At 37.7% G+C, this 27,668-nt stretch overlaps 1 protein-coding gene across 5 annotated transcripts in view; it reads right to left on the bottom strand.

Moving 5' to 3' along the window:
• The window catches only part of USP15 (ubiquitin specific peptidase 15), a 75,189-nt gene that overhangs the window by 22,366 nt on the left and 25,155 nt on the right, over window positions 1-27,668 (bottom strand). For 2 of the 5 annotated variants that reach the window (XR_013945210.1, XM_080576947.1), the window contains exons 5-8: window positions 23,921-24,066; window positions 21,626-21,687; window positions 10,937-11,020; window positions 483-627 (exon numbers count right to left, since the gene is read on the bottom strand). Coding sequence is in view for 4 of the 5 variants with exons in the window: in XM_080576947.1 (XP_080433073.1) it covers window positions 483-627; window positions 10,937-11,020; window positions 21,626-21,687; window positions 23,921-24,066 (437 nt within the window). In the remaining variant the exon portion in view is untranslated. Of the gene's footprint in view, window positions 1-482; window positions 628-10,106; window positions 10,162-10,936; window positions 11,021-20,911; window positions 21,063-21,625; window positions 21,688-23,920; window positions 24,067-27,668 lie in introns of those variants that run through there. The other 3 variants (XM_080576948.1, XM_080576946.1, XM_080576949.1) reach the window with 3 other exon arrangements.

Genomic DNA, 27,668 nt, shown 5'->3' with positions numbered 1-27,668 from the left:
AGGGGTGATGCGGAAATACATTTGAAGGTTCTCTCCATGTTAACCTGTGCACTAAAAGCCCATAACAATTGATTAGAAATTAAGGCCTAGTAATCCACTGGTCATCTACTTTTTGACACCTTAGCTCTACAACCAATACACTAGCATATCTCAAAATGAAAAAGTATTTTTCAAAACATGCCTGCATGGCAATCATTACAAAATCAATGAATCCCACTTAAACGTTCATTCATCTAAAATGCCAGTCAAATCTCTTTCTGACAGTGACGACTTTCCCCACTACAAGAAACATGGGAAACAATGAACGCAGCTACATAAATCAGTTTTCCCAATACACAAATATAGTTGTATTATTTCTCAGTATTGATCCTATCCTGCTTCTTAATGGAGTCTTTTAATGTTAGTTTCCAAACATGGCAAGATATAACAACATATTTGTTTCCAAATAATAAGACAAGCTCATTTTATTCTAAAGTACATACCTGAATTGCTGAATTCATGAAACATGTATTCCCCAAGTTACTCAGGCCACATAGGCCTGGTTGTTCATTGTGTCTTCCTGGCTCTGAATAATCATAATTCTTATAAGCAGTATATGATGGGAGACAATAGTTTGAATTTTTCACACTGTAAAAAAACAAGACATCTTTTAAAAATGTAAACATGTACTCTCTATAGTACTTCCACACATACGAGTACATTAAATGATGACAAATTTTAAAGCAACTTCTGTGAAAAAGAAAGGATTTAAAAAAAAGTTTAAAGTTGGTAATTACATTAATTTCAGTTTAAAAGTCACCTCTGCAAACAACCAAAATCTAATGTACTGCAATAACTGCAATTATTACATCCCTACCCCTTTTTGATTGGAGCAGCTTCACAGCTTACTCTTTTCTTCGTTGCTCCGTCAAATTTAACACACTCAGACTTTAGACACCACCAGCAGCAATCAATCATTTATGTCTCTTTTGCATCCTGCTACTGCAAGAGAGCGAGGACAGTGGGAATGTGAATGCAGAGTTACAGGTGAGAGCTGAGATTTCCAAGGCCACTGTGGCATAGCTGCCTCACTGCATCAGGCATTCTATTTATAGCTTCCATGCTCGGGCTGCACAATCCAGCATGCAAATGCCGGAAAGCCTTGAGAGGTAAAAGAATGCACAAAGTGCCTTGTAACAATTTCCTTATCGATCTCTATGACACATCTACTTGGAAAACCTGGACTGAACTAGATAAAATAAGATTCAAAGCAATTTGCTTCCAGGTGAAATCATGCAAATACTAAATACAGAAGAACCCCCCAAGAAGTAAAGTAAACATATTGGAGAACACTAGAAAAGCAGAAGAATCTTGTAAGAGGATGCTCTGCAATATCACAGATGATTAAAACAAACAAACAGAAAGGTTAAACTCTTCCTTAAACAATTTCAGGCACTGAGCATACTTAAATCTGCTTGATAGCTTTGGCTAAAGTTCGAGAGCATTTCTGCAGTCACTGAGCATTGTTCACATTAGAAGAAATGCGAAAAAAATCTGAAAGCTAAATGTTAAGGATGACAGGGAAAAATACACAGTGAAAATAATCAATCATGATAAATAATTGAGATTTATAATTTCAGAAGTCTGAGGATGCAGCAGTGTCCCTTGGTATATACTCCAGCCATTATTCCTCTCAATAGTGTAACACACTTTACATCCACCTGCATTCCAGCTGTCCCCACAGTGGATAATTACTCACTTTTCACAAATACGAGTTGTTTTGTTTTAATCACAAGATTTACTGAAAATTTCAAACAGAAGGGGAAGAAATTTGCCCCATATTTTGATGGCCTCACAAACCTGTGTAGTTTATAGCTCTACCATTCCTTGGAGACATTGTTCTCAAACTTTTACATCTGACTGTTTTTATTTAATAGTTAACTTTCTAATCCGTAGGTATCCACACCTCCCTTTTCAATACTTAAACATTTTCTCCACTCTCTGTCTTGCCCCAAAACTGGCTAAATGGCATTTTGTTTACTGGCCATCCTCCATGCAAAGCTCCTGTAAAGTTAGTTCTGCCCGTTCAATTTAAGATTAACTTCTATCCTTCTTACTTAGTTTAGAGAAGATATTTTCTGAACTCCAGGGCCCCCTTACCCTTTTCAAGCTTGTTTCTGTGGTCAGCCCTCCCCCATCGTTAGACCAGGGTTCATCCAGGGAAAAGAGAGACCTTCTGTCTCCCCTCAGTAACTGCAGCCCAGACACTGCAACCAACCCCAACTCTTTTAAACTGGCAGCCTCAGTTCCCCCAGGAAGAAAAAGCACAGTCTGGTCACTGGCGCAAAAGGAACACGCTCCTCACAAACTGCACACATACAGGGTACGTGGCAAGCCTCTACTCTCATCCCTGCTTGCTTGCTGCTGCTTTCCGCATATGACTCAAGGAGCATGCATTTCACATGGTTATCAGGAGAGACCTCTTTGGGAACTTTAGGAGCTTTATCGGTTTAGTAGAGATAATAAACATTTTTTTTTTTAAACTCTCCTTTTTTCTTCTCTACATCTCCCCCAACCCCCAACTTTAAGAACCATTATCTTAGGAAGGAACTAAAAAGCTATGAAATGCAACTGATGTCTTTTGGCTATAGTGCATTCATGTGAAAGATTTCCTTAAATTAGCTGAGTAACATCATAATATTGTAATTCAAGATAACTGTAATGCAGACAGATCCCCAGTGTTGGTCTGCTGTAAGAAATATAAACTATCAGTGTTTACTTAAAATGGAAAGCCATGCCTATCTCATATTCCGTACTGGCCCACAGAAGTACATTTCAGGGTTTTAGAGAATATGGTTACCATATTCATCCCTTGAGTCAGGTGTATTCATTTATTTTTCTTCTCAGGGAACAAATAGAATCACAGAAAAATTAAGGTTGGAAAAGACCTCCAAGATCATCTGGTCCAACCATCCCCCTACCACCAACGTCACCCACTAAAGCATGTCCCTAAGCACCAGGTCCACCCTTTCATTGAACACCCCCAGGGACGGTGACTTGACCATTTCCCTGGGCAACCCCTTCCAATGCCTGACCGCTCTTTCTGAGAAGAAATGTCTCCTAATTGTTTTAATTGTTGAAGAGTAGGGGCATGACGTTTCCCTTTTTCCACTCAAAAGGGACATCGCCCGAATGCCAGGATTTTTCCACTATGATGGAGAGAGGCTTGGCAATTACATCAGCCAGTTCCCTCAGGACCCTGGGATTCATGTCATCAGATTTCATAGACTTGTACCTGTTTATATTCATCAGGTGGTCTCAAACCTGCTCTTCGCTTACAGTGGGTGGGACTTTGATCCCCCAGCCTCAATCTATAGGTTCAGGGAAATGAAAGACTTGGGAAGCCCGTCTACCAGTGCAACGGAGGCAAAGAAGTTGCTGAGTACCTCAGCCTTCTCCATGTCTGTTGTTACCAATTACTCAGATATAGAAATTCACTCCTAATATAAGAAATTAGCCACCCATAATTGCTTACACACTACTATTTTCACCCGTCAGTCTATTTTCATTAATGTTAAAGGCGCATGGTGGCCCTCGGGGACTCCTCCTGTCACCCCAGTGCAGCAGCCCGAAGGGAGCTGGGTCCTCTCTTGTCTTCTTCCTCGAGGCTCTGTGTGGAAGGGATGCCACCTCTTGCACAAGGGCTGGGGGATGGGAAAGAAGCACTCACGCAACCCCTGAGAATCGGCAACACAGTTCTTTATTGCCGGGACATCTTGCAGGTAAGCCTGCACGACATCCATGGTGTTTGGTAGCTCCAAGCTAATGCTTGGGATGGAGCCTGCGCAATGAGTAGGGAGCCCGCCGGGCACTCCTGCGACGCTGCTGGTGCGCTCTGATGGCAGAGAGAGAAGAAATGCCAGGGTAGTCGCAGGTCTGATCTGGCCGAGGTGGATCCACTTCCATTGGTTCCTCCACATCTTTTGGTGGATCCATCTCCATGGGCTCCATGGTGTTTGGCAGGAGGATAAGCCAGTCCTTGCCCGGGACTGCCCAAACAGGACGCCTTGCATCTGGAATGTTTTCAGGCCAGGGTGCCGAACCAGGGGGTCGTCCAGATCCATGCCTAGATCCCATGCCACCGTCCGGTTGATTTCCATGCATGGGTTCGACACTGCCATCTGTTTTATGGCCATGGCTGGGTCCCGCACTGTGTTCTGGATGATAGGCACGCCTGTGCTCCACACGGCTGTCCAGCTGACGCTCCTGCCTTCGCTCCACACCATCACTGCACCGATGGTTCGGCCCAGGCCCCCTGTCGCTGTACGGCTGAGGGGGCAGCCTGTTCCCCGCTTCGTTGCAGTGCCAGTGGTACCGCCTATAAGTGTCTGTGGGCTGCGTGCCAGAGGTCCCCTGAGCACTGGTGTCAGTTGTGCTGCGGGCGCTATCCCTCTGCCCACGACACTTCTTCTTGTTAGCTGCCTTCCTGCTCGGTGCTTCCTTGGACTGCATCGCTGTCCTGTCACACCGAGGAGGCTGCCGCTTGCCTTACTGCTTCTGGTCGTCTTCCCGCCACACAGGCTGGCTGCCAGAGGGCCCAGAAGCTCAGCGAATGGTGGGCCAGCTGCAGGGGGTCTGTTTTATAGGGCCCGGAGCAAAGGCGGGGCAGTGGTGGCCACTGTGACCTCAGCAAGCCTCTGTGATGGAGTGGCCCATGCGTGGCCAAAGGCGGCTGCGTTGGGAGTGGCCTGGAAGATGCTCTCACGTGGAAGGAGGAGGAGGGTTGGGGGAGCTGAGGGCCCCTTTTCTGGGGCTGGCTCCCCTGGGCCATTTGACTTGCCAAAGAGAAAGGCTGCCCCATGCAATTCTGCCTCAATCCATTTTTCTCCACATCTCCAAGGGTTAGAATCTCTCATTAACAAAAGAAAATATCAACAAAACCAAAAGAGACCAATCCAAAAGGCTAAAGCAGTCAAAACTGAAGTACCCATCACGACTGTTAATAACTTGCAAAAGTTTTTACTGCACGTTTGGAATGTGACAGTAAAATTCTGCAACACGCACGTGGTGTGGGAAGAACAGAAATTACATTCAGAGTCTGAGTCTGGAAATTTGTGCCTGAACAGGGAAAAGCAAGGGATGTGTTTAATCAACAGGCTCAAGCACTCTCTTCTTATAAGAGAGAAAAGGACAGCACTTAATCTTGATAACTCCTTACAAATCACAAGTGAGGAATAAAGATAGGACATCAGCATTCCTCAAGATGGAGAAGAAACATGAAATGGAATTAGAGTGAAACATGTCCTTTACACACACGCATGTACTGTGTAGAGTACAACGTGAGTGCACATCTAGTGATTTCCCTATCTGCACTCCCAGTTGGATAACTGGTGTCTTATCTATGTGCCCTGCAGCACACCTTTTATAAATCATATCCTTGATCCACCAGGGGGGAGTTAGGAGCTTCAGCTGAGAGTAGGGTCCTCTGGTGGGAGTCGTTAAATACTCCTCACCCTCTTCGTAAAACAACAGCGTTGAAACACATAAGAGGAAGGAGAGTGAAGCACTAAAAGGGGAAACCTTTGTTTAAAAAGGCTTTCGCAAAGCCACGAACAGCAGTCAGGGTGTCTGATCAGCAGCCTTGTGCCCCCAGTAGGAGAGACAAAGCAAGCAAGGTTGGTCTTGTGTCCTAGTCTGCCAGGGCAACAAGAGCCACACTGAAACACCCAACTGGATTTCATTTTAAATGGGAGCAAAAGTGGCAGGATAATGAGGAACTAAAAAATTCTTTCCCTGCAACTGGACATCGGAGTGGGACTGAACTCATCCTGGAGAGCACTCCCACCTTGATCAGACAAGAAACAAACCACCAGCACCCTTCTGGGGCTCTCCCCAGACTTGGGGATCAGGAGCCAGACTTTTTGCCTGATTCACAGGCATCACTGTGGTTTTCTATAAAGAGCTCATCCACCTGTCCTGCCACAGCTCCCAGGCAGTGCCAAACACTTTCCCAAGCTGATACCAGGGCTGTCACCAGAGGGTGTGGAGGAATGAAGCCATCCATGGACTAGGGCTTCTGGAAAAAGGTGTTGGCCCACCTCCTTCAAAACAGGCTTCACTAACTGGAAATCAGTTCTGGGTCAATCAGAAAACAGGGATCAACACTTCGGTCATTGTAAAGCTTTTGCAGCCTTCAGGGAGATTCTTGAAATATTCATGCCCCATTCACATCAGACAAAGATCTTGCATCTTCCCTGCTAGCACCAGTTCCTGCATTGAACTAGCAAAGCTTGGAGGATGAGTGCAGGCAGCAGCTGTAGGAGAAACAGCACTGAAAATAAGGATATAAGGGAGTGACCAGCAAATAGCAGGACTTTTATTCTGCCACCACAAATACTGGCATTCAAATGACCTTATCAATAGCACGTATGTTCTGGAAAGTCTTCCCAGCACAGGCTGAAGCTTAAAGGCCACAGGAACCCATTTGATTATTGCATGCAACCCTACAGTGTTAGACCATGAAATGCACCCCAGGCTTCCTGCATCAAACATTCACAGCTCATGACTGAGATAGAGCTCTTCTTCTCAAAAGGCACCCAAATCTTGATTAACAGTCCTTTAACTGGTGAATTAACTGTACTACTTGATTTAGGAATTAAGTCTGACAATCATAATGGGCATCAATGGACTGGAGAGGATATCAGGAAGCCCATAAATCCCTTTTCTTTTTGAGTTAAATACCACATACATGCAGAAGCTTTCAGGTTTCAGTGATATTTCATCCAAACTCATCAAGCAAAATACAGTGCCTACTATATGCAGGAGACCAGGAGATTTCTCTTTATAGCTTTTAGAGTCCGTAAACTTCATTTTTTCTATAAGTTATTTTTGTTTAAACTACCTTGTGTTTCTTTTCATTCCTTTAAGACTGGACAAAAATACAGGATTAATAACAGCCATTAGTAAATGGCTAAGAATGGAAAACAAGTAAAGATGAGAGGCAAGTCTACATAAACTATTCAAACAGAAATGCCCTAGAAAAAATAACTTCTCATAATGTGCCCCCACATCTTCTTTTCCTGAAAAACCTTTAGAAAGCTGCCTGTAATGAAGGAATAATGCATGGAAAAGTAAAGGGGTAGTACAAGAATGGAGGCAATCAAGTAAGGGTAAGAATGGAAAGAAAATACTGATGGCTCTTAAAAGAAATTGCTGCTCAAAAAACAAGGCAAGACGTGGAGGTGGGGGGAATCTTCAGACCCCTGAGCAGCTAGCCAGAATTTTTGGAGTAGTGAAAATGGTAATACAATGTCATTCAGAAACCTACCTTTATCTGTAAATTTATAAATTTTGAGTTGAATGTCCAACAGTTGAAATTACTTTTATGTACAGCCTTTGTATCATGCCTTTAAACCTCCCAGAAAATTTCAGATTATGATACAGTAATGCAGAGCACCCATTGTATAGCTGGAGTTCTGTGGAGTGTGCCTACAGTACAGAAAGTTTGGAATAGCATCGCTAGCTTTGGAAATGACACAATTTGACAGTGCAGTGCTCCAAAAAGAATGCGAGCAGCAAGAATGAACTCAGAAGATGAAAAGTTTGGAATACTTACACAGCTCTATAATATTTCAACCATTTTAACATATTGCCAATGTGTTTTTGTGACCAATCACTTTAACAAATGCATAATTAGGTTCTATCAGTTTTTTGGAGATGCAGAAGTGTATGTCACTATGCAAATACTACTACTGTCTTTTATATTTTTCATGATCATCTGGAGAAAGATGATTAAGGTAGCATTCTCATCTATAGTTAAAAACATCACTTTCCCCATACTATTTGCTTGTGTGTCAGGTACAACAAGAAGAAAGTGCTTCTACAGATGATATGCAATTAACGTTTATCCATCTTTAAATTTATACTTCCCCACCTAGAATACTGCATACAGCTCTGAGGCTCCCAGCATTAGAAGGCCATGGACCTGTTGGAGAGAGTCCAGAGGAGGATCACAAAGATGATCAAAGGGCTGGAGCACATCTCCTGTGAAGACACGCTGAGGGAGTTGGGGTTGTTCACAGCCTGGAGAAGGTTCCAGGGAGACTTACAGTGGCCTTCCAGCACCTAAAGGGCGTCTGTGAGAAAGCTGGAGAGGGACTCTATCAGGAAGTGTAGTGATAGGACAAGGGGTAACAGCTTTAAACTAAAAAAGGATAGATTTAGATTAGATATTAGGAAGAAATTCTTTACTATTGAGGGTGGTGAGGCTCTGGCACAGGTTGCCCAGAGAAACTGTGGCTGCCCCATCCCTGGAGGTGCTCAAGGCCAGGCTGGATGGGGCTTTGGGCAGCCTGGTCTGGTGGGAGGTGTCCCTGCCCATGGCAGGGGGCTGGAGCTGGGTGGGCTTTAAGGGCCCTTCCAACCCAAACCATTCTGTGATTCTATGATCAGCAATTTAAAACAAACAAACAAAAACCCAAAACTTTATGCTATATTCTACTTTATAGAAATGCATACCATATAAAGAAACATGATGCTTTTCAGAATGTTAACAATTTTATTAACATGGCCACTCTATAATGACTGCAACAACAGACTTGTGAAGTACTATCATCTCTAACTATCGCTACACATAACCTGCTGTTTGCTTTTTCTGCCTCACAGATCAGCTTTGTCAGCTGAAATTATCTTCAAAAACAAATGCTGGTATTTTCTTAGAGTCACTGTGTCTTATATCCATATAGAGGTGCCAATGGATCTTAGAAAGCCACAAATGCCTGATTTTGCTTTTGTACTGAATATGATGTGAAATGTAAAAGACAATAAAGGCATAAACATGAAAATAAATTCCGGGCAAAGCTGACCTAAGTAGTTTTGTAAGAAAGCAGCGAAAAGATGATAGCATAAATTAAAGTACTTTCTTAGAAAAGGAGGTATTTAGGAGAAGAGTAGAAAATAGGAGAAAACTGCTCTTAACCCAGAATTATGTAATTAAATACATGTACTTTTTGAAGACAAAAGTTCTTCATGTAACAGTACATAGTATATTGATGGATATGACTTCTCTTTTACTGACCTAGTCCATCCTGAATATACATTCTGACAGAAGTTCTGCTACAGATTTTCCTGTATTATATATTTTAGCAAATTGTAAATCTGTGGATTTTTTAAAAAATATATTTTAAAAACTCATCATAAATAGATTATTGCATTATAAGGAAAAATACACGCTTCTGAATTGAGTATCTGCTTTACATAACTGTCAGATATACAGTGGTTTGAGTTACAACAGAAAAACGGCTGGTGTTTCGTAACACTATAGAGCACACACACCTAATTTCTAATTTAAGTTTTCTGATGTTATACTTAAGGCACTTCAAATAAACAATACCTCATCAAATCTCAATTTTATATCACTTCCTTTTAAACATGCATTTCTGTTGAAAATCCTCAAATTGAAAAATAAAAACAACAAAACCACAACCAAAAACCACAACCACAGCTCCCATTTTGGCTTGAAAAGAAACCAAAAATTAAAATCAGCTAAAGCAAGTGGGGAAACTGTCTTTAAAAGCTGCAAGAGCTGGCAACAGGTTTCAAACCTGCTTCCTAGAAATAACTAAAGCATCACTACAGAGACGCTAAGTATAAATAAAGAAAAAAATGCTGACAATTCAAAATGTGATCTCACTAAGAAATAGTGACTGCTGAGCTTCGCTTTTGGCATTACAACTGTCTTTTGCATATGCAATGGGGGAAAGAGCTTAGTTCTCAGCTAGAGGCTCAGCTCAAGTCAAGTAATTTTTCAGACAATAGATACTGTATACTTTTTATTTACTACACACTCACACAGAGTACAACAGACAGCAGTTAATTACATGGATTTCAGCTGAGACTTGGGGCTACTCACAACTGGTAGAAGCACAAGTGACACGTCACCCCTTATGAAAAATCACTTCTGATAAATGCAGTATTTAACTGGAAGATACTGTGTAAGATATTTAATATTTGTATCACCTTTTTAATACTTAACATCTTCATGTTTGATCACATAATGCATGTTTGGAAAAATATTTTCAATTTGAAGGAATAGTAAGAATAAGCCTCTTTAATTTCCCCCAGCTTACATTAGAGATGGATGCTTTCTTGCGTCAAGTATTTGAAAGATGCTCTATCAAGTATCTGTTAAAGTGAAATAATTCCATGTTTTTCTATATTCACCAACTTTTTACAGTTGCCACATATAAAAAAAATTACACATTAGGTTGGCCACTGGAATATGAAAGCTCTTCTTTTAGATTTTTATCATAATCCTTATAAAATTTCTATTTTGTCACAGAAAGGAGAAAACCTTTGAAAGTGAGAAGTCTCTTTTGCTAAGCTTCTGTACATTGCAATACTTAAGCACATCAATCGCAAACAGATCTCTGAAGTCTCCTAGCACTAAGACACAGAATTTATGCTGCTGATAGTTAATCCATGGCTATAATTACTATGACAACCATTATAGCTAAAACAATTCAGCTACCGTGGTCTCAAGTCAGTGTGTGCTATCATACATGCTGCCATAATACCTTAGAATCAATAAATAAGGGAAAACCCAACAATCACAACTGCAAGCAGTTTATACTTTTTTGCTCCCCATCTAACACTAGACAGTATAATAATGTATTTTTGGAAGGATAAAAATCTAAATAAAGTCTTCATATATTTTCTTACAGTGCTCAGCATTGTATTTAGCATCTGAGGGCTAAGAGTTACCAAACATTTTAATTGAGTTTTGTTTCCTGCTATCATGCTTTACAACACCTACACTGCAAAATAGTGACCAGTAACAATTCATAATCCAAATACTGTCCAAACAAATCAAAATTCTTAAGCTAGGTAACATGGAAATCTGTTTATATCACACTGGGGTGATTCAATTAAATATAGTTTTTAAGATATATTTGCTTACTTTCTGTTGTTCATGTTGTTATAATTATTTGATAGAGATGGAGAGATCTTTGGTAAAGTTGAAAAATTGGATGCACCTGGGGACCTTTAAAAATATGAAAATGGTAAATTAGATAAAAATGCTGAGATATTAAAAACCTTGAAAGCAAGCTAACAAAAGAACAATGCATATAAACAAGCATGGAAAAGAAATATATATATTTTTTAAATGGGCAAAGCACTAAAAATACTCATGACACACATCTCTCAGAACCCATTTTTTAAAACTTAAAAAGTTTCACAGTTTCATATCATGTTGAAGAAATAGTGCTATTAAAACAAAAAGCAAACAAAAAAATCACAGACCACTGTGCTAAAAAAAATGCTTTCAGTTTACAGTAAGACAACAGATATTTTGATGTTCTACAACCTAGAATGCAAGTCTTCTAACATAAAAATTTTAGGGATTTTTAATTTAACCATGAACGGACGTTGAGATGTGACATCGAAATGCTTAAGACACATATTCCAAGGTTAGTTTAACAGCAGCATGAAACCATTTCATTAAATTTGCCCTATTAACATTGTTAAAAGAACTCCAGGATATTATGCAGAATATTAAGTAAGCCTTAAAACCTCTTTAGCCAAAAGTAGTATCATCAATGCTCATCCCTATTGGTTAAGTAATTTCTTCTTAACTATAAGAATACTGAATATTTCAATCATAAAGACCCCCTTAATTTAACAATTAAATACAATACACAGCAACGTTGCTGACTTTTTCTGTTTGTTTTTTCCTTTTCTAGATCTTACAGAAAACCATGGAAAAGGCTCAATGGTTTTTAGGCATCTTCACGCCTTTTTTTTTTTTATTACTTTTTTGTGGGCCCTGTGCAACTCCAGCTGGGTTGGATAAAGCTCCAGCTGTCCTTGGAAAGCTTTGAAATACATCTCACAACATTAGGACAAGAAATTCTGCATGCTCAGGGTATTTTAAGCACATTTGAAGCACTAAGCTCTGCAAGGAGATAGACATATTTACACAGGGAATTTTTCCAAGTACATTTTCACATTTATTTTAAACTTTTTATTAATAAACCTCTCCAAAAGAAAAGCTGTATTACCACATGAAGAAAAATGTTACTTAAAAGCTTTCCAGTAGATTTCCATTATCAATCTAAATCCTTTGAGCATTATCTTCAAAGAAGTAAAATACACAGACTATGTCCACAAGATAAAAATCTGAAGTTAGTTTAGTCCTATTTGAATTCAAGACAAAAGTTAAATTATGCACATTCGTTATTTTAAAGAAGGTATTTGAACCGAGTCATTTTGAATGGAAACCTAAATTTTCAGAACAAATTTGAAGCTTTTTCTGTAATTTAAGCCAAATTCTAATGCAATATTGTTTTAAAGTTCAAAACTTGATGCATAATAATTGTTGTCTAATGGTTCAAAGAAACCAGAATAAATTACACAAATAAAAATCTGGTTTCCAGCCAAAAACTAAAAATAATTTGTTTCTTAGAGAAACTGACAGTTGTTTTACTCCTTGCTGTGATGCTCTGCCAGTATGATAAAATATCTAGTTAAAACTCAGCATTCACTATCAAATATGAAGTGATGACATAGAATCATAGAATCATAGAATATCCTGAGTTGGAAGGGACCCTTAAGGATCATCAAGTCCAACTCTTGATACCGCACAGGTCTACCCAAAAGTTCAGACCATGTGACTAAGTGCACAGTCCAATCTCTTCTTAAATTCAGACAGGCTCGGTGCAGTGACCTGACATGTAAAACAGTAAGAGATTCCTACAACCCTGAGGTGTGCAGCCTTTCTATTTGCTTACAGCTGCTTACATTGCTAAATCCTATGCACAAAGATGAGTGGAATTAATTCATAGCTCTTCAGAACTTTTAATACATTTCAATGCTTGTCGGAAAACTTGTTAACAATATTGGCAGAAGTCCCCCCAGTCACTAAAAGGAAGATGAAAACAAGAATAACAAAAAACCCTGAAAGGACAATAAGCACTAAAGCTGAAAGTACTGCCCTACCTTCCGTTCCTTAACACTGTATAAAAAGAATGACAAAAGTATCCATCAGAAAAATAAAAATAAACAAACTGCAACAACTTAGGAATTTCCTAAGCAAAAATGAGCCATCAAGCGTACAACAAAAATTCAACTCTGTTTTAAATACAAGGTTCTACGACAAAGTATATATTCTTTTAGGAGTATGCTAAATTCAATATGTGTTAGTGTTACTGTGGCATTCAACCACCACCAAAGATGTCTAAACAACATATATGAGCCAGAGCATAAAACGGTAAGCAAAGATGGAAAAAAAATGTTTCCTCTTAAGTTCAGCATTTCTCAACTGTATACTTAGTAATCTGTGTTTCTGGTAAAAAATAAAAATTTAACTCCAAATATACTAGATTAAATGATTAAAGTTAGTACAATAACTCTTTCCTGCATTTAGATATAAAATAAACCCTAGATTTTCTGTGACTGAAGTGGCATTATTTGCATTATTGCACTATCTGTACTTATTGAGCGCGTTTTGACATCAGTAGACGTTATGTATATGATAAAAACATTTGTAATATAAAGCAAGAAATAAAGCAAGAGCTCCACAGTAATTTTCAAATCTCTAAATATTTCAATGTTTGATGTAAAAATCATTCCATCAGATTAACTACTCACATGTATTTAACCTTTGCTTCAACAGTGGTATGTGCTTTACTTTCTTGTAATCAACTATACAAAAATTGGACTCTGTTATTGAGTCTAAAAGAATTCTGTATAATTTTCTTATCTGTGTCATTGCTAGTTAAATTATATTATGAAAATTGAATGTGATCAATGAATACTTAATTTTACTCTGAAGTTTAAAGGATAAGTTAATATGTTACAAGTTGTATGGACTTCTTAAAAGCATGCATCATGGTTCAAGCCACCATCTTGGAATTTATTTTGATCTTATTATAGGACACAATTACAAAGAGATAGTTGAAACAAGCAGTATTTTGGTCTCTTTTTTTCATTCAACTTCACCCTACTGCAAGAAAAAATCAGCATTAACGAGTTCTTTCAGCATTCTCTCTCGTACAACAGAAAAAAATAAGAAGAAATATGACAATATTTATCATCCCTATCTCAAAACTTTGTAGATATCTATTTAACATAGTAACATAGCCAACAATTGAACTCAAAATTGTAGAAGAATGCTCTTTTATCCACTCTGGTGGGCAGCTAGACTATGCTTTCCAGACTACACTCTCTTCCATGGCCAAGCTACCAGAAAGATTCTCAGTAGCAAAACCAGAGCAATTCTTGCTCTGAATTTCTGTTCAGTATGCATAGAAGACAACAGTTTTGGCTAGAATTCCTTGCCTAAAGCATTTCGGACTTATTGGCAGAGTACATTTTATGTTTAACACACCCTAATGTATTAGACTGTACCAGTGAAATGAAGCAAGTTCCCTGAAAAGCCGAAGACCTGTTCTCCAGTGCCTGCGTATCAGCTACAAAGCCATCTTAACTCTTACTGTTAATATGAACCATGACTTCAGTCTTCTACAGGCATATTTTCAAGAAGCACTTTGCAAAGAACTTACTCTGTTCATTCATATTTACAAGCACATCTTTGCAGACATACACATGTGGCTCCTTGAAAACACATAATCAAGCAAGCAATAGAAGACCACCATCAAAATTAAAAAATGAAAAAGAGTTGAGGAAAAAAAATAACCCAGGCACAGTGATCTCATTTACCAGTTATTCTGAAAAAAAGAAAACATCAAGAGTGAGTGATCAAATCACAGCATTCCTGTAATAGCAGAGGCTCTGCAACACTTGAGGGGAATAAAGCCAGCCGGAGTGTACTTAGGGGACAGGTCTGATGAAGAAAGAGGCAGAAGATACAGATACTATAAAGGTAGGAAAGAATAGCATGTGTACCTCATGTTCCTCTCCTCACAGCCCCCCCCGCAATCATAACCTATTCTTCACTAAAGCTTGGGTTTCAGAGAGACCCTTTCAGAGGTTTCTGAGTTTTGCACTGTGCCCGATTTCAACACATTTTAAAGTGATTTTTAAACCTTTGTAAGGCACAAGCATATATTGCTTCTTTAGATACTCTACTGTTGGTTAAAAACACTAGGGCACTGCCTAGCAAACATACAAAATGCGTATGTTCTGCAGCAGAATGGTACGTATTAGTAAATGCAAGATTTTCCATAATACATTTGGCAGTATTTGTCTTTATTGCTAATAACTGAACGTCCTTTCACAAGGACAATGCTGGAGTTACATAAAAACATAAAGTCTGAGATCATAACTGTCAGTCTAGTAAGTATATAGGGGAAGACTGCTATGTATTAGTAATTTGAAACACAATTGTAATAGTCAAATTCTCCCTATAATAAAAAGCAATACCCTTTAAGAAAAAACCTTTAGCAGGAACACAGAAAAATCTGATTGCCTCAAACCAAATCTACCAGCAGTGTTCTAAGTAACTGTAATTTTATTACGTTAGATCAAATTTCTGCACATAAATTCTAAGACAACATCCAGAAGAACAAGGTAAACTAGTGAACAACATGGAATTGTTTAGGCTTCAAAAGAGTTTTGTGCTGGGCTTGTCTTTCATTGGCTTATCATAAGAGCTGTCTTAATGAAATGGTTTCAGCACAAGTTATACCCTCTTTGACCAGTTCATTTAAGTCAATTGACCAATTCAGAGCTGACACAACAACTAGAGACACCAAAAAGAACAAGATAAAACTCAAGTATTAGAATTAAGATCAAAAGCAAGTCTCAATGATCTTTGTAGGTCCCTTCTAACTTGAGATATGTTATGACTATCTCTGCATGGCATGGGACAAACAGCCACCTTGTTTCTCCACTCTCAAAACAGACTGAGTGGTAGGGCAATAAATTATAATGTAAAATGATTCAGTACTGCTTTAAAATTGATATAATAGGCTATAATGAAGATATTAACTAATCACTTGAACAAGTGATAAGCAAATACATCATTTCATGCCTAATCCAGATCTGTGAAGGATTCGTGCAACTTCTCTTTTCCTGGACGAATCCTGATCAGTTGAAGATGGTCAACTGTCAACACTGAAACAGTCAAAAACCTGTTCCTTTTTGGCAGACAAAAGCTGGTATTAGCATCCAGAGCTCACCACAAAAAGTCAAAGACATTGAAACTAGTTTGATACACAACAGCTCACCTACCAGCATGAGAAGGGCAAGGAGGTAAAGGACCTTACAAACTTAGTAACTGAGGATACAGAAAAGTTACTGTAACCCCCGTCAACAATACACACTAGGGGAAGAATGGAAGCCCACCATCTGGAAAGCAGTTGGCAGAGACGCACCTAGGGTCCTGGTGAACGAAAAACCGAGCATGAGCCAGCAACGTGCCCTTGGGGCAAAGAAGCCCAGCAACCTCCTGGGCTGTATTAGGAGGAGCACTGCCAGCAGGTCGAGGGAGGTGAGCCTTGTCCTCTTCTCAGCACTTTACCCTGACGAGATCTGGGCTCCCCAGTACAGGAGAGACCTGGACATATATTGATCTGGGTACATATTGAAATACATGAAATTCCATCTGAACATAAGATTATGTTCACAAAAAGAAAGTGATTAAACAATCATTTTTATAGCGCGAGTGGACAAACACTGGAGTTGGTTGACCAGAGAGAGTAGCTGTGGATTCTCCACCCCTGAAGATAGTCCAACTCTGACTGGACACAGTCCTGGGGAACCTGCTCTAGCTGCCCTTGTTCTGAGGACGGGGACTGGACGAGATCATCTTGTGAACTCCTTCCATCTTCAAGGACTCTGATTCTGTGAAGGTGTGGTTATAACTAGGCTGACATAGGATTTAATATCTTAAAGCTAGCTTTAGTATTTTTATCCTATTTCAGTTTGGACTATTCTCTTCTTACAAAAAATACCCCACTACCAACAATTAATTCAGTTAATCGTGTTTCTTTGGGAGTATGAAAGATTGATATTTTAACAGGCAGCAACCAAAAAAAAAATTGAGTTCAGGGCATGCATTTGTTAGAGCTTCTCAACCCTGTATTAACTGATATTAATGACCATGTTTGTTAAACTAACATGAAAACGTCTCTGTTGTACATTACCAATGTTTGATGTTTACCCACAGGGGCTCAGACACATGGTTATTGCAGTTGAACAAGTTATTATGCATCAGCAAACTGCAGGCTAGCTCTTGACTGGCAGAAAAGCTCTTGCTTTTACAATTTAAGACCTAAAAGTAAGTCCCCAGTTGCCAGCTCTGTTCTCCACAATTATCTTTCTCCCGGCAATGTCAGCAGAAAGGCACACCTGTCTGTGCATCGACTGCTTTGGGGAAAAACACTAAAACTCATGGTTTTAGATACTTTCCATTCCAATACACAAGCAGTTTTTCTTTTGAAGAATTATGGATATTTGCTTCCTAAAAACTTAGGATATGCAATCGTTAAATTATTTCAGAGGGGATAGCTATTTATCTTTTATTCTTTTTTGTTTCTGTAAAAAAGATACAGAGAGCCAGCTCAGAAACAAAACAGAACAACAACAAAAATCAGTTGAGAGCCTTTAGTGATTCTCCAAGATAAAAGCGTGTCGTTTGGAAACAGAAACCACCTTACCATATGACAAAAATAACTTATTTTAGAAAGAAAAATATAGGATTGTTTCTAGTTTCAAATTTTTGTATGGGCAAAAAATCAACGTATTCCCTTTTACATAGAAATGTATTAAAGCTAACAGCACTCCATCTGTAAATCGTGCAAAGTAGCAGCTAGCTATTTGGAGACTTAACTCCACAGTGATGTCTAAAAAAGCAGGCCAGAATTAAATTTATTACTTTTATTGTCTACAGATATATATATGATAAATAGGAAATTCTTAGGCTTTTGCCATGTAAGAAGCATTTTTGAATTTTTGAAGAACCTGATGGATTTAAATTAATTAATGCTTGTTTATTAAGTTTTCTAGGAAAATGGCATACAACGCCTTTCTAAGATTAGAAAATAAGTTTTTACTAAATAGTCTCTTTCTATGTTTCTCTAACTTGCTTTTATATATATTTGCATATAAACAGATAACAACGTCTTAAAAAACTATCAGAAAGCTTGTCCTGGCTATTCATTTGGTACCTAATGGAACTTCAAAGCTTAAGTTCGTTTCTTCTCCTTGTCTCGTTTTGGAATCACAGATTGTATGAAGATTTTAATTGTTGCAGTTTTTCCTGAACACAAATAGTTTGGTTTTGTAGTAAAGTTGCTTCAGTTATGCAAACTACAGCCTGAGATTTTTGTTATCTCAGTTCAAAACATGTCAATGACAATAAACCACTAAAATATTTTTCCACACACATTCCAACCCCCGCACCCGTGAAATAATTTTCAGCAGAAGGATACAAACACACTGAGTTAGTTTAACAAAATTTTCTGCAGAACTATCCATTAATGCTGAATAATAGCTATTTTAGGAACGGATGACAGTAAAGACATTTGAAGAGAAGTCACTATGAGCTCACTAGAAACAGTTTCACAGAAGCCAAACTTCCTGAGCAACAAAATCCCAGTAGCTGATACAAGCAGTTGATATAAACAGAACCTTGCGGAGTGCCAAAAATCCAGCTGTTCCCAAGGCAGAAGACTGACCCTGTACACATTCTAAAAAATGTACACTGCATTCAGATACTTCCAGACAAAAACACATTTTACAAGCAGTGTTAAAATATGAGATAATAGCAGATATCAGTAGACTTAAAAGGTGAGGGCTTTTTTTTTGGTTTTGTTTTTTGTGTTTGTTTTTAAAACAGGAGGCGTTGCAATTGCTTCCAAAATAACCTAAGTTCAGAAGTTAGAAGAACAGTACACATAAAACAAATCTAAGCACTGACAAGCCCGGCCATAGAGCTGAAATTCTCAATTGCACAGCAGTCTCTCATCCTATATAAAAACAATCTCAAGCCTAAAATCAATTCCTCCAAGTTCCTTTATAAGAAAAAAAAAACAATTGTTTTGGTAATAAAAAGCTCACTAATAAGTGAGCTTGTAATCACTTGTACTGATTCATTATGAGAAAATCAGAATTATTTTCCAAGGTGTTCTTCTCTATACCAAACTGAGGTCACAGTTTTGCATCCTTCAAAGTATGTTCTCTTGCTGCAGGAAAAGATGATCATGCCTTTAACATGCTTCTTCAGGAAAAAAAGCCTCCCTTCCATCACCTACAGTGGGTATAAAAGCTGCCAATAGAAGCAATCAATTTAAAGACTGCTTGTTACGCTTCTGCTAAGAAGAAAAAGTCAGGGGAAATGTGCAAAACACCTTACTATCTCATTTTCAACTGTCACCACACAGGCTGTGCTGCCATTCAGAGGGATCTCCACAGGCAGGAGAAATGGGCAGACAGGAGCCTTATCAAGTTTCATACAAGGAAATGCAAAGTCATGCACGTGGTGAGGAACAACCCCGTCACCAGTACACACTGAGGGAGGAATGGCGAGAGCCAGGACTATTCAGCCTGGAGAAGAGAAAGGCTCTGGAGGGGATCTTACCAATGTGTATAAATACCTGGTGGTAGAGAGACCTCAGTGGTAGACACTGAAAGGACATTTCTTGCAGATGCTCCAAACCTGACTGGACACAGACCCAAGCAGCCTGTTCCAAGGGACCATTCTTTGAGCAGGCCGCTGGACAAGGCTATATCCAGACTTGCTTCCAACCTTGGCTATTCTGTGATTCTATGAAAAGCTCACATGACGTTCTGAAAATGATCCTGGCCTTTTCAAGCATTAGAAATATTTCACATTTTCCAATACTCTACATTTTGACCTTTTTAAATATGGCATTTTATTCTCTGGACTCAGAAATTATACTTGCAATTTGTACTCTTCTAAAAGAGGCACTACGAAGCACTACTCCCAGCTCTCAGTGAAATGTATGTACTCAATGACAGGACTGTAGGAAGGTGCATGGGGGCATACTATTACTGATGACAAACTAATACTAACAATCCCAGTGTATCTCACACAGAAGACTCAAAAGCAAGTGTATTGTATTTTTACCCTTTTAAACATTTATTATATTTTTTCACAAGGTTTTAGACAGATGTAAAAACCTTGGCTCATCACTGCTTGTTTACAGCTTCTATGTGAATCTACTATACATTGCAAACCCTCCATTATTACAACGCATCTGAATACCAAATGTCAATGTTTGTGACAGTTGCCGAATCTCAGAAACATACCCCCATTTCACAGTAAAACCATTCAACCTCATTTTCCGATTTACTTATAAGCCTACTCCGACACCAGAACTTTCTATAGCCATTTTACTTGTCCCCAACCAAAGATTTTCCAGATGATATACATTAATTTACATACTGTTTCTCAACGCCTTCTAAAAAGCATAACGAAAATTTGGCAGAATCAAAGCAGTTACCAGTACCGAGAATATCTTGCTATCAAAACTTTCAAAAGAAGCCATGATACTCAAGTTACCTAAATGCATATAAACTTCAAAATCTACATTTAAAATTTGATTAAGAACTTACATTTTAACTAGATGCTTTTTGAAGTCAGAGATTAAACTTCTATTATTTTGCATCCTATTCTTTCTGGTGCTCTACATTCTCAATTCTTTTTGTCATATCTTGCTAAGCAAGATTATACTGTTCATATTATGCTTAAATTGAACAACTCAAACTTCATTAAGCAACTTAATATAAGCTGTTGCTCCCAATAAGTGCTTGAGATAAAATGCCAAAAAGATTAGGAATCTCTGCCCTTCAAATGATAAGCAAAGATTCTACAAAAATGTCTTAAAAACAGTGAATCTCATTACATAAATTCAGAATAAAAAAAAAAGAATAAAATGAACTTAAAAGAACTTTTCAGTAAAATATATGCTTGAGAACCCATCAACAAAGGGGAAAAAACAGTTGACTATTTGTATGGCTGGTATCCTGCAAGTTTACTAGAAGTTCCAACTGTTCTTCAAAACCTATGTATATGTCAGAGAACATGATTTAGAAGTATCCAGCTAAATGAAAAAAGCCACACTTAAGTCTTCTTCTATTTACTTGCTGTTATCAAGGTGCTGGTCATAATGGCAACAGAAAAAAACAGAAAAGAAAAATAACATCATAATCTGTAAATTGATGACAGCCCAACAAAGAGCAAAAGCAACATCCTGGCAATGCAGACTGAAATTCAAGTAATGTTTGTGTGTACACATTATGTGCTCTGGAGATAAAAGGACAAGATAGTGATGAAAACATTTACACGTAAGAAAAATACAGATAAAATGCATGCATCTATGTTCTCCCAACAATTACACTTGAAACAGAAATCTAAAATAAGCAAAGTTTTACAATTTCCTACTACAGACATTTTTTCCCCTATTTTTAAACAGAACAAAGTGTATCACTGGCCTAAAGCAACAAAATTATGCAATGCATATGCAGGAAGTCACCGTTTTTATGTTATGTTCTATAATGCACAGCACTTAAAACAAATACACTATTCTGCATTTTTTCAGCTGAAACATCTAAATGTTGATTTTAAAAATAGAATGCCACTTTTAAAACCAGCTGTGTTTTAGAGCAAAATAACATGGGAAAATAGTTAAGCTATAGCGAACGTGACAAACTCACAACTTACTTAGGAGTTGAAGGACCTCTTGGCCATGTTCCATCCTCATTCTTCTGTTCTATCACCAGTACCTACCACAAAAAAAAATAAATTGTAAAAACACTTTGGGCAACTTTCAGCACATCGCTTAATATACCTCAACAATTTTAGAGTAAAATGGCGAGATCTTATAAAGAGGTCAGAAGACCAACCTAAACAGAACCTATGAATTTGTAGAGATCATGTTTCTACAACAGCCAATCAATCTGTTAAAGAATGGAACCAAAGGAATTTTGCCTCACGCAACACAGGTAGGTAAAAAATAAACAAACAAACAAAACCAAAAACATTTTCTGCCTTGATATTCTGAAAATCACAGTCTTGAGGGTTTTTTGTTTGTTTTAAGAAGCATTCATCTAATACTGATTTTCCAAACAGGACAGTTGTCTAATGAAATTCATTTAACTCAAGTTGTTATTGGTACAAACGGGAACACAGAACACTCAGTCCCAAACACAGGCAAGTGCCATTTGAAACGCCTTTGGGTATTTGAGATATCTGCCCTACGCTGGCAGACATGACACAGGACCTACAAAAAGCTCATGCCTTTCTGGATTGACAGCTGGGATAGCCGAGATCATTTGAAATGGCAACTAGATTCCAATATTTGAACTGAATCTAACTCTTAGTTTTCAAATGAAAATAATTCTCCCTAATTTTATGCTGATATTCCAGGACACTAACTGCCAAGCTATATCTTTGTGTGTCTACACACAGACATACATACACACATGCACTTGTCCTCAAAACCTTACATAAATCATGCTGCCATTTGAAGGTGAAATCCTATTTTCAGTCTGAACACATTAAGACATGCCACTGAAAACCAGCCTTCTATCATGAATAATTTTCTGTCTGGAAGATAGTGGTTTGCTATCTTTGGTCCTGAATGCTAAAATAATAATAATAATAAAAAAAACTACCAATATTTCCTTTTAATTCTCAGAAACTACTAAATTGAAGGAAGATGCAGATGTAAAAGTTCAATGGAATCCTAAAAGGCTCACTTCAGAAACAAACTGAAAAATTCAAAACAATTTATAGGTTATAATTACATGGTAAAAAATAACTACTAGATTAGATAGACTAATAGAATAACTATCTTTAAATTAGGAGGCTTGACAATAAAAATAACAACCTTGTGTGTCAGCAAGTACAACTGACCCAAACACATGCTCTGACATGGCATTTAGCATTTTCAGAAGCCATGGTTAAACTCTGTTTTGAAAAATATTTGTTCTGCTGAAAGTACAGATGTCACCTGCAGATCTTTTTATGGCTATATTAGACCATGCGTGCTTCACAGTTAATGTTTCACTGGAATAGAGGCTATTTGCATGTTTTATCTTTGACGCAAATCTTTATTGGGTCCTTACAGCAAGACCTCTGCATTGTGAAAATTAACTGTGTGAGGGTTTAAGTGTGTGCGGCATGAAGTTAAAGGGCACAATAGTTCAAGCTGTTATTTTGGTGCACTGATTACTTACCTTCCATGCCATAAAAGAAAACTGAAGCACAGCATAAATACTGCTGTTGAGTAGGCCAAAGCCAAGTATTTCAAGGTAAAAGGAAATATTTTAACACAATCTTGTCTACAATTACTGCCATCAAATCTTATCAACTCATATTTTGCAACATGACTGCATGAACCACAGCTGCTGAAAAAAACCCAACTTGAAGACTAAAGAATCAATGTAATCTGAAAAAACATTCTGACGATAAAATTCTTCAGTCAGATCACATTTATATTTGTACAGCTTTACTCTCATTTGTAAAGTTAAAATAATTATCTTGTAAAAAATCTTCCTATAAAGCTATTTTTAAGGGATGATGGAGTCTCATGCAAAAACAGGCTTTTGAGCTCTTATCTCTATAGTTCTTATCTGAAAGATTTTTTTCTTAACTTCTTTCTGAAATCTGGACACTGGAATTCGAGTCTTCTATTATCCTAAATTTAGGTTTCATTGTAGGAACATATCCCGGATCCTAGGAACATTTTATTTCAGGTTTTTACCAAGTTCAAGTCAGCAATGTAACATTCATTTACTTTTAATTTTATAGGAGTGTTAAACTCACCTTTAATTATGCATATACACCCAAAGACTACTTTTACTTTAAGTTGTTTAAAAAAAATCCTCTAGCCCTAACACCATCTATTAGGACAGGAGTTAAACTGCACTTAAAAAGACAGAAAATTTATTGGAATGAGCTACATTTTCATAAGCAAAAAATAAACATATAAAAAAAGGAAATATTACACAGTACCTGTCCCTGGTATAAACCAGCATCTTGTATGGTACTATCTGGTTTATTCAATGGTTCAAAAGTATTACTCATGTATTTGTTCCACAATCTGGTCTCTTTTTCACCTGGAATATTGAAGATTTTTCTTATCTCTTTTTCAATCGTATCTGTTTTGAAAAGGAGAAAACAGAAGGTTAGCATTTAACAAGATAAACACTATAAAGTCAAATAAAGCATCAGAATTACTATTTTTTTATATTGAAAATACAGATCAAACTGTAGCAATGGCCCTACAACTACATCATGCTGTAAGAAAAGCAGGAAGTTGCCAGTTGGCATGCCTTTAAGGTGGAAATAGTCAGAGGTGTATTTTATTCCCTCCTGAATCTCCTAGCAAAGCAAACCAAATAAAGAAAAGTGCGTAAGTAACAGATGACAGGAGGTACCCCTAGGTACTGTCTACTCATTTCACAAAGCGTGGTACCACAGGAGTGTGGGTGGATAGGGAATGATTAGATGTGAAATTGGCAACAACAAAAAAAAAAGGGGCTGGGAGGGCAAGTCCTTCTGTTCCTCTCCTTAAATCAATCTGTCTGTTTTTTTTAAACCTTCTACTACCCACATTCCAGTGCAATTAGCACTGACCACCACAAACACATACTATATTTAACTCTCACCCTCACAGAAATTAAAGACTACTCTGTGAAACTGAAGTACAGAAATATATTCTAGAAGAACCATGGAAGATTTGTTGTTCCTGAAATATTTGTCATAAAAAGGTCTGCCATCTCCTACTCTACTTGCCAGAAACATAATTTTGAGGTAGCATAACTATTGCGTACAACTGGAGTTTAAGTTCATAATTAACTCCATTCTCCTTATGCAAAGTCAAATTTATGAAAGAGTGCTTTAATTTGAACTAATATGTGCAGTGCTACATCACAGCAACCTCACTTCGATGTTTTTAAATTGGTACATTCATAAAGCCCCGTGGCAGTCAAGCCTTGTGACAACTAGCACAGAAAACAAAACAGGAGTCATGAAACATACAGTTGCCTTCCTGATGATCACTGAAAACACTATTATTCTCAGAATGAAAACATCAGTGCTGAAACACTAGAATTCCCCTTGCCCCCTTAAGATCCTCTTCTACTATCACTGTGCTAAATATGAAAAGTCAAAATGAGACCTGATGCTTAGAAGTATCTTTTAAAAATCCAGCCATTGATTTGTGAAATGCATGACAAGCGGCCAATGATATTTGTAGATATTGCAGACAACTGAATACGATTTCCTTCTAAACTAGTTAACTTATATTTTAGTATAAAGGCAACTGTTTAACTTGTTCATCTGCTTCTGTAACAAAGATAACATGTAGGCAAGGTAGGAGCTAGAAACAAGGCTTTTTGTTGACTTTTTGGTCAGAACCAGTTCGCAACCAATGGTTTCATAAAACTACATTTGAATGTGAGACTGAATGTAGCTGGCACAGTCTTCCAGAAAAAAAAAAATATCTAGATTTATCAATGGTGTTTACTAGAAAAAAATAGTCACAAAAGATACTTTTTCATTAACTTATTAATAACCATGAAAATTAAATATTTGAGCATTTCAGCTCTTATTCTTAGCAAGAACTAAATTAGTATCTCCTATTCCAGCTTCACTCAGAGAACTGTTATGGGACAGAAAGCATCAATCCTATCAGATTAGATACAATATACACTACGTCTGAGACCCTGGGAAGTATATTTCCACCAAGTATCACTGAACTGCTGGCTTATGGTCTAGAATGAACGTGCCTGTTCAAGTACAAATACGAACAAAAAAGAAAAATGAGAACAGATGCATGATTTAAGCACTATTCTGCAACACTATGTAGAAGAGTCAGGGTGAGAATTGAGTTCAGAGGATCCTAATACAAAGACACCCTGGCTCCTAAGGACTAGTGCTATCACAAGCACTGTCTGAAGGAAACTGCAAGATGTTAATCTGTACTAAGCTGCAGTAATCTCAGCTTCCTGAAGAAGGGAAAGGCTGATCCCACAACAAACTCTCCTCAAGGGCAGCAAGCTTTCCATTCGTTTATTCTGCAGCAAATTAATGGCAGAGACAAGTCATAAAGCCATTTGCCAAGATAATTTACTGGCAACAATCCCAAAAAAACATAGACTCAGGGCCTCTGGTGTAATCTTCTATGAAGTTTATCAGTTCAGTTTTGGAATTGTTTTAAGGCATTGCAGACAAAACCTGACTCTTACTCATCTGTAAATGAGGCTACCAACAGTCTTTCTGTCATTTTCTCACTCATAAAACTCTTGAATAAAGGTAGAAGAAGTCTACAGATTAGGTGGTGACTGAACTGTTTTCATACATTCATATAAGTAAGACTCCTCAAGAGTTCATTAACTCATATTCACTCAGAAGTCCTAATGATCAGCAACAACCAGACTGAAATGCTTCCTGAACTACGTCTAACTCATTTTCTTTTTATACTAAAACAAAATAAAAAAATAATTAAAAAATAAATAAATAAAATAAAAAAGGCTTGGTCATCAGTCTTTAAAATGCAGTGCCTCCAAGGTGAGAGTCCTCAACTGTAGGAGATCTCCAAGAAGGTCCAAGGAACACATCGGATATGTCCAATACAATCCCAAGAAAGTGACTGTCATTATCAGGTCTGTCCTCTATAATTACTTTTTTCCTATCTTGTACTAACTTGCTGACATACAGTCTAACTTAGTTTCTACTTGAGCAGAAAAACAAAGGAATTGATACTGACTTCTGTACTACAACACTTCTGCAGCCCATCATTACTGGCATATGCAAGCAAGAGCGAACAATATTTAAGGTTTTGTAAGATTCCTCTTACATATTCTTTATTGATACAATAAGCATCTCTGCTACAAGCTCTATGAATACTAGAACTACCTTAAATATACTTAATGTAAGGACAGGAAAAAAAAAATCACCTTATTAAGAAATAAGGGAAATGCAGGAATCAGTTATTCTTTCACTCTTAAAACTGGTCTTGATTTTTCTGGTTCTTTTTCTGTAATACACTCTTTTGGATGTCCTGGCTAGGATGGCACAGCTTTCTGCTCTGCTTAAGAAGATTCAGCTTCAAAAAAGATATGTTATTAAGGCTTCCAAGAGCATTTCATCCACATCTCAGGAAACCAAATAAGGCCAGTGTCTGGAACAGGGTTGCCAGTGAGCCTGATCGTTACTTGTTACCCTTTATGAGAATTTTCTCATAATTATCATTCTCTCTATGCTAAGAAAAAATGAACACACATCCAACTAATTCCAGAATGGTTGTTCCAAAATGTCTTGTTTCTGATTAGAAAGCAAATATCAGAAACTCATCCATTACCTATAATTCCAATGCTAGAATTTAATTCAATATAGCTGTAAACTAGCTTGTATTGGGTCCTCAGGGAAAGATAACATGAAATTGGTTTTTTTAAGTTTCTACGTTTGCTTAGAGACTAACGAAGTACATCTTGCCAATATAAACCAGATCCCAAAAAGGCCAATTAACATACAACATCGAAGCCTTGTTTCAAGGACAGATTTGACAATTTTTAAGTTTTTATTCTATTACAAGCAGATGATTATCTGTTTAACTTGAAAATTAAAACCTAATGAGGGAAAATTATTCTGTTTTTAAAACATGCATTCTGCAAAAAACTAAGGGGTAGCAAGTATAAACTACTACAAGTTAAAGCTGAAAAGACTATGCTGATGCCAAGTAATGAAGAGCAATGGC

Source organism: Anser brachyrhynchus (genome assembly GCF_964034855.1).
Source record: "Anser brachyrhynchus genome assembly, chromosome: 1".
Taxonomy (NCBI): domain Eukaryota; kingdom Metazoa; phylum Chordata; class Aves; order Anseriformes; family Anatidae; genus Anser; species Anser brachyrhynchus.
Note: the sequence above shows the minus strand (reverse complement) of the source record. Positions and strands in the feature narration are given on the sequence as shown.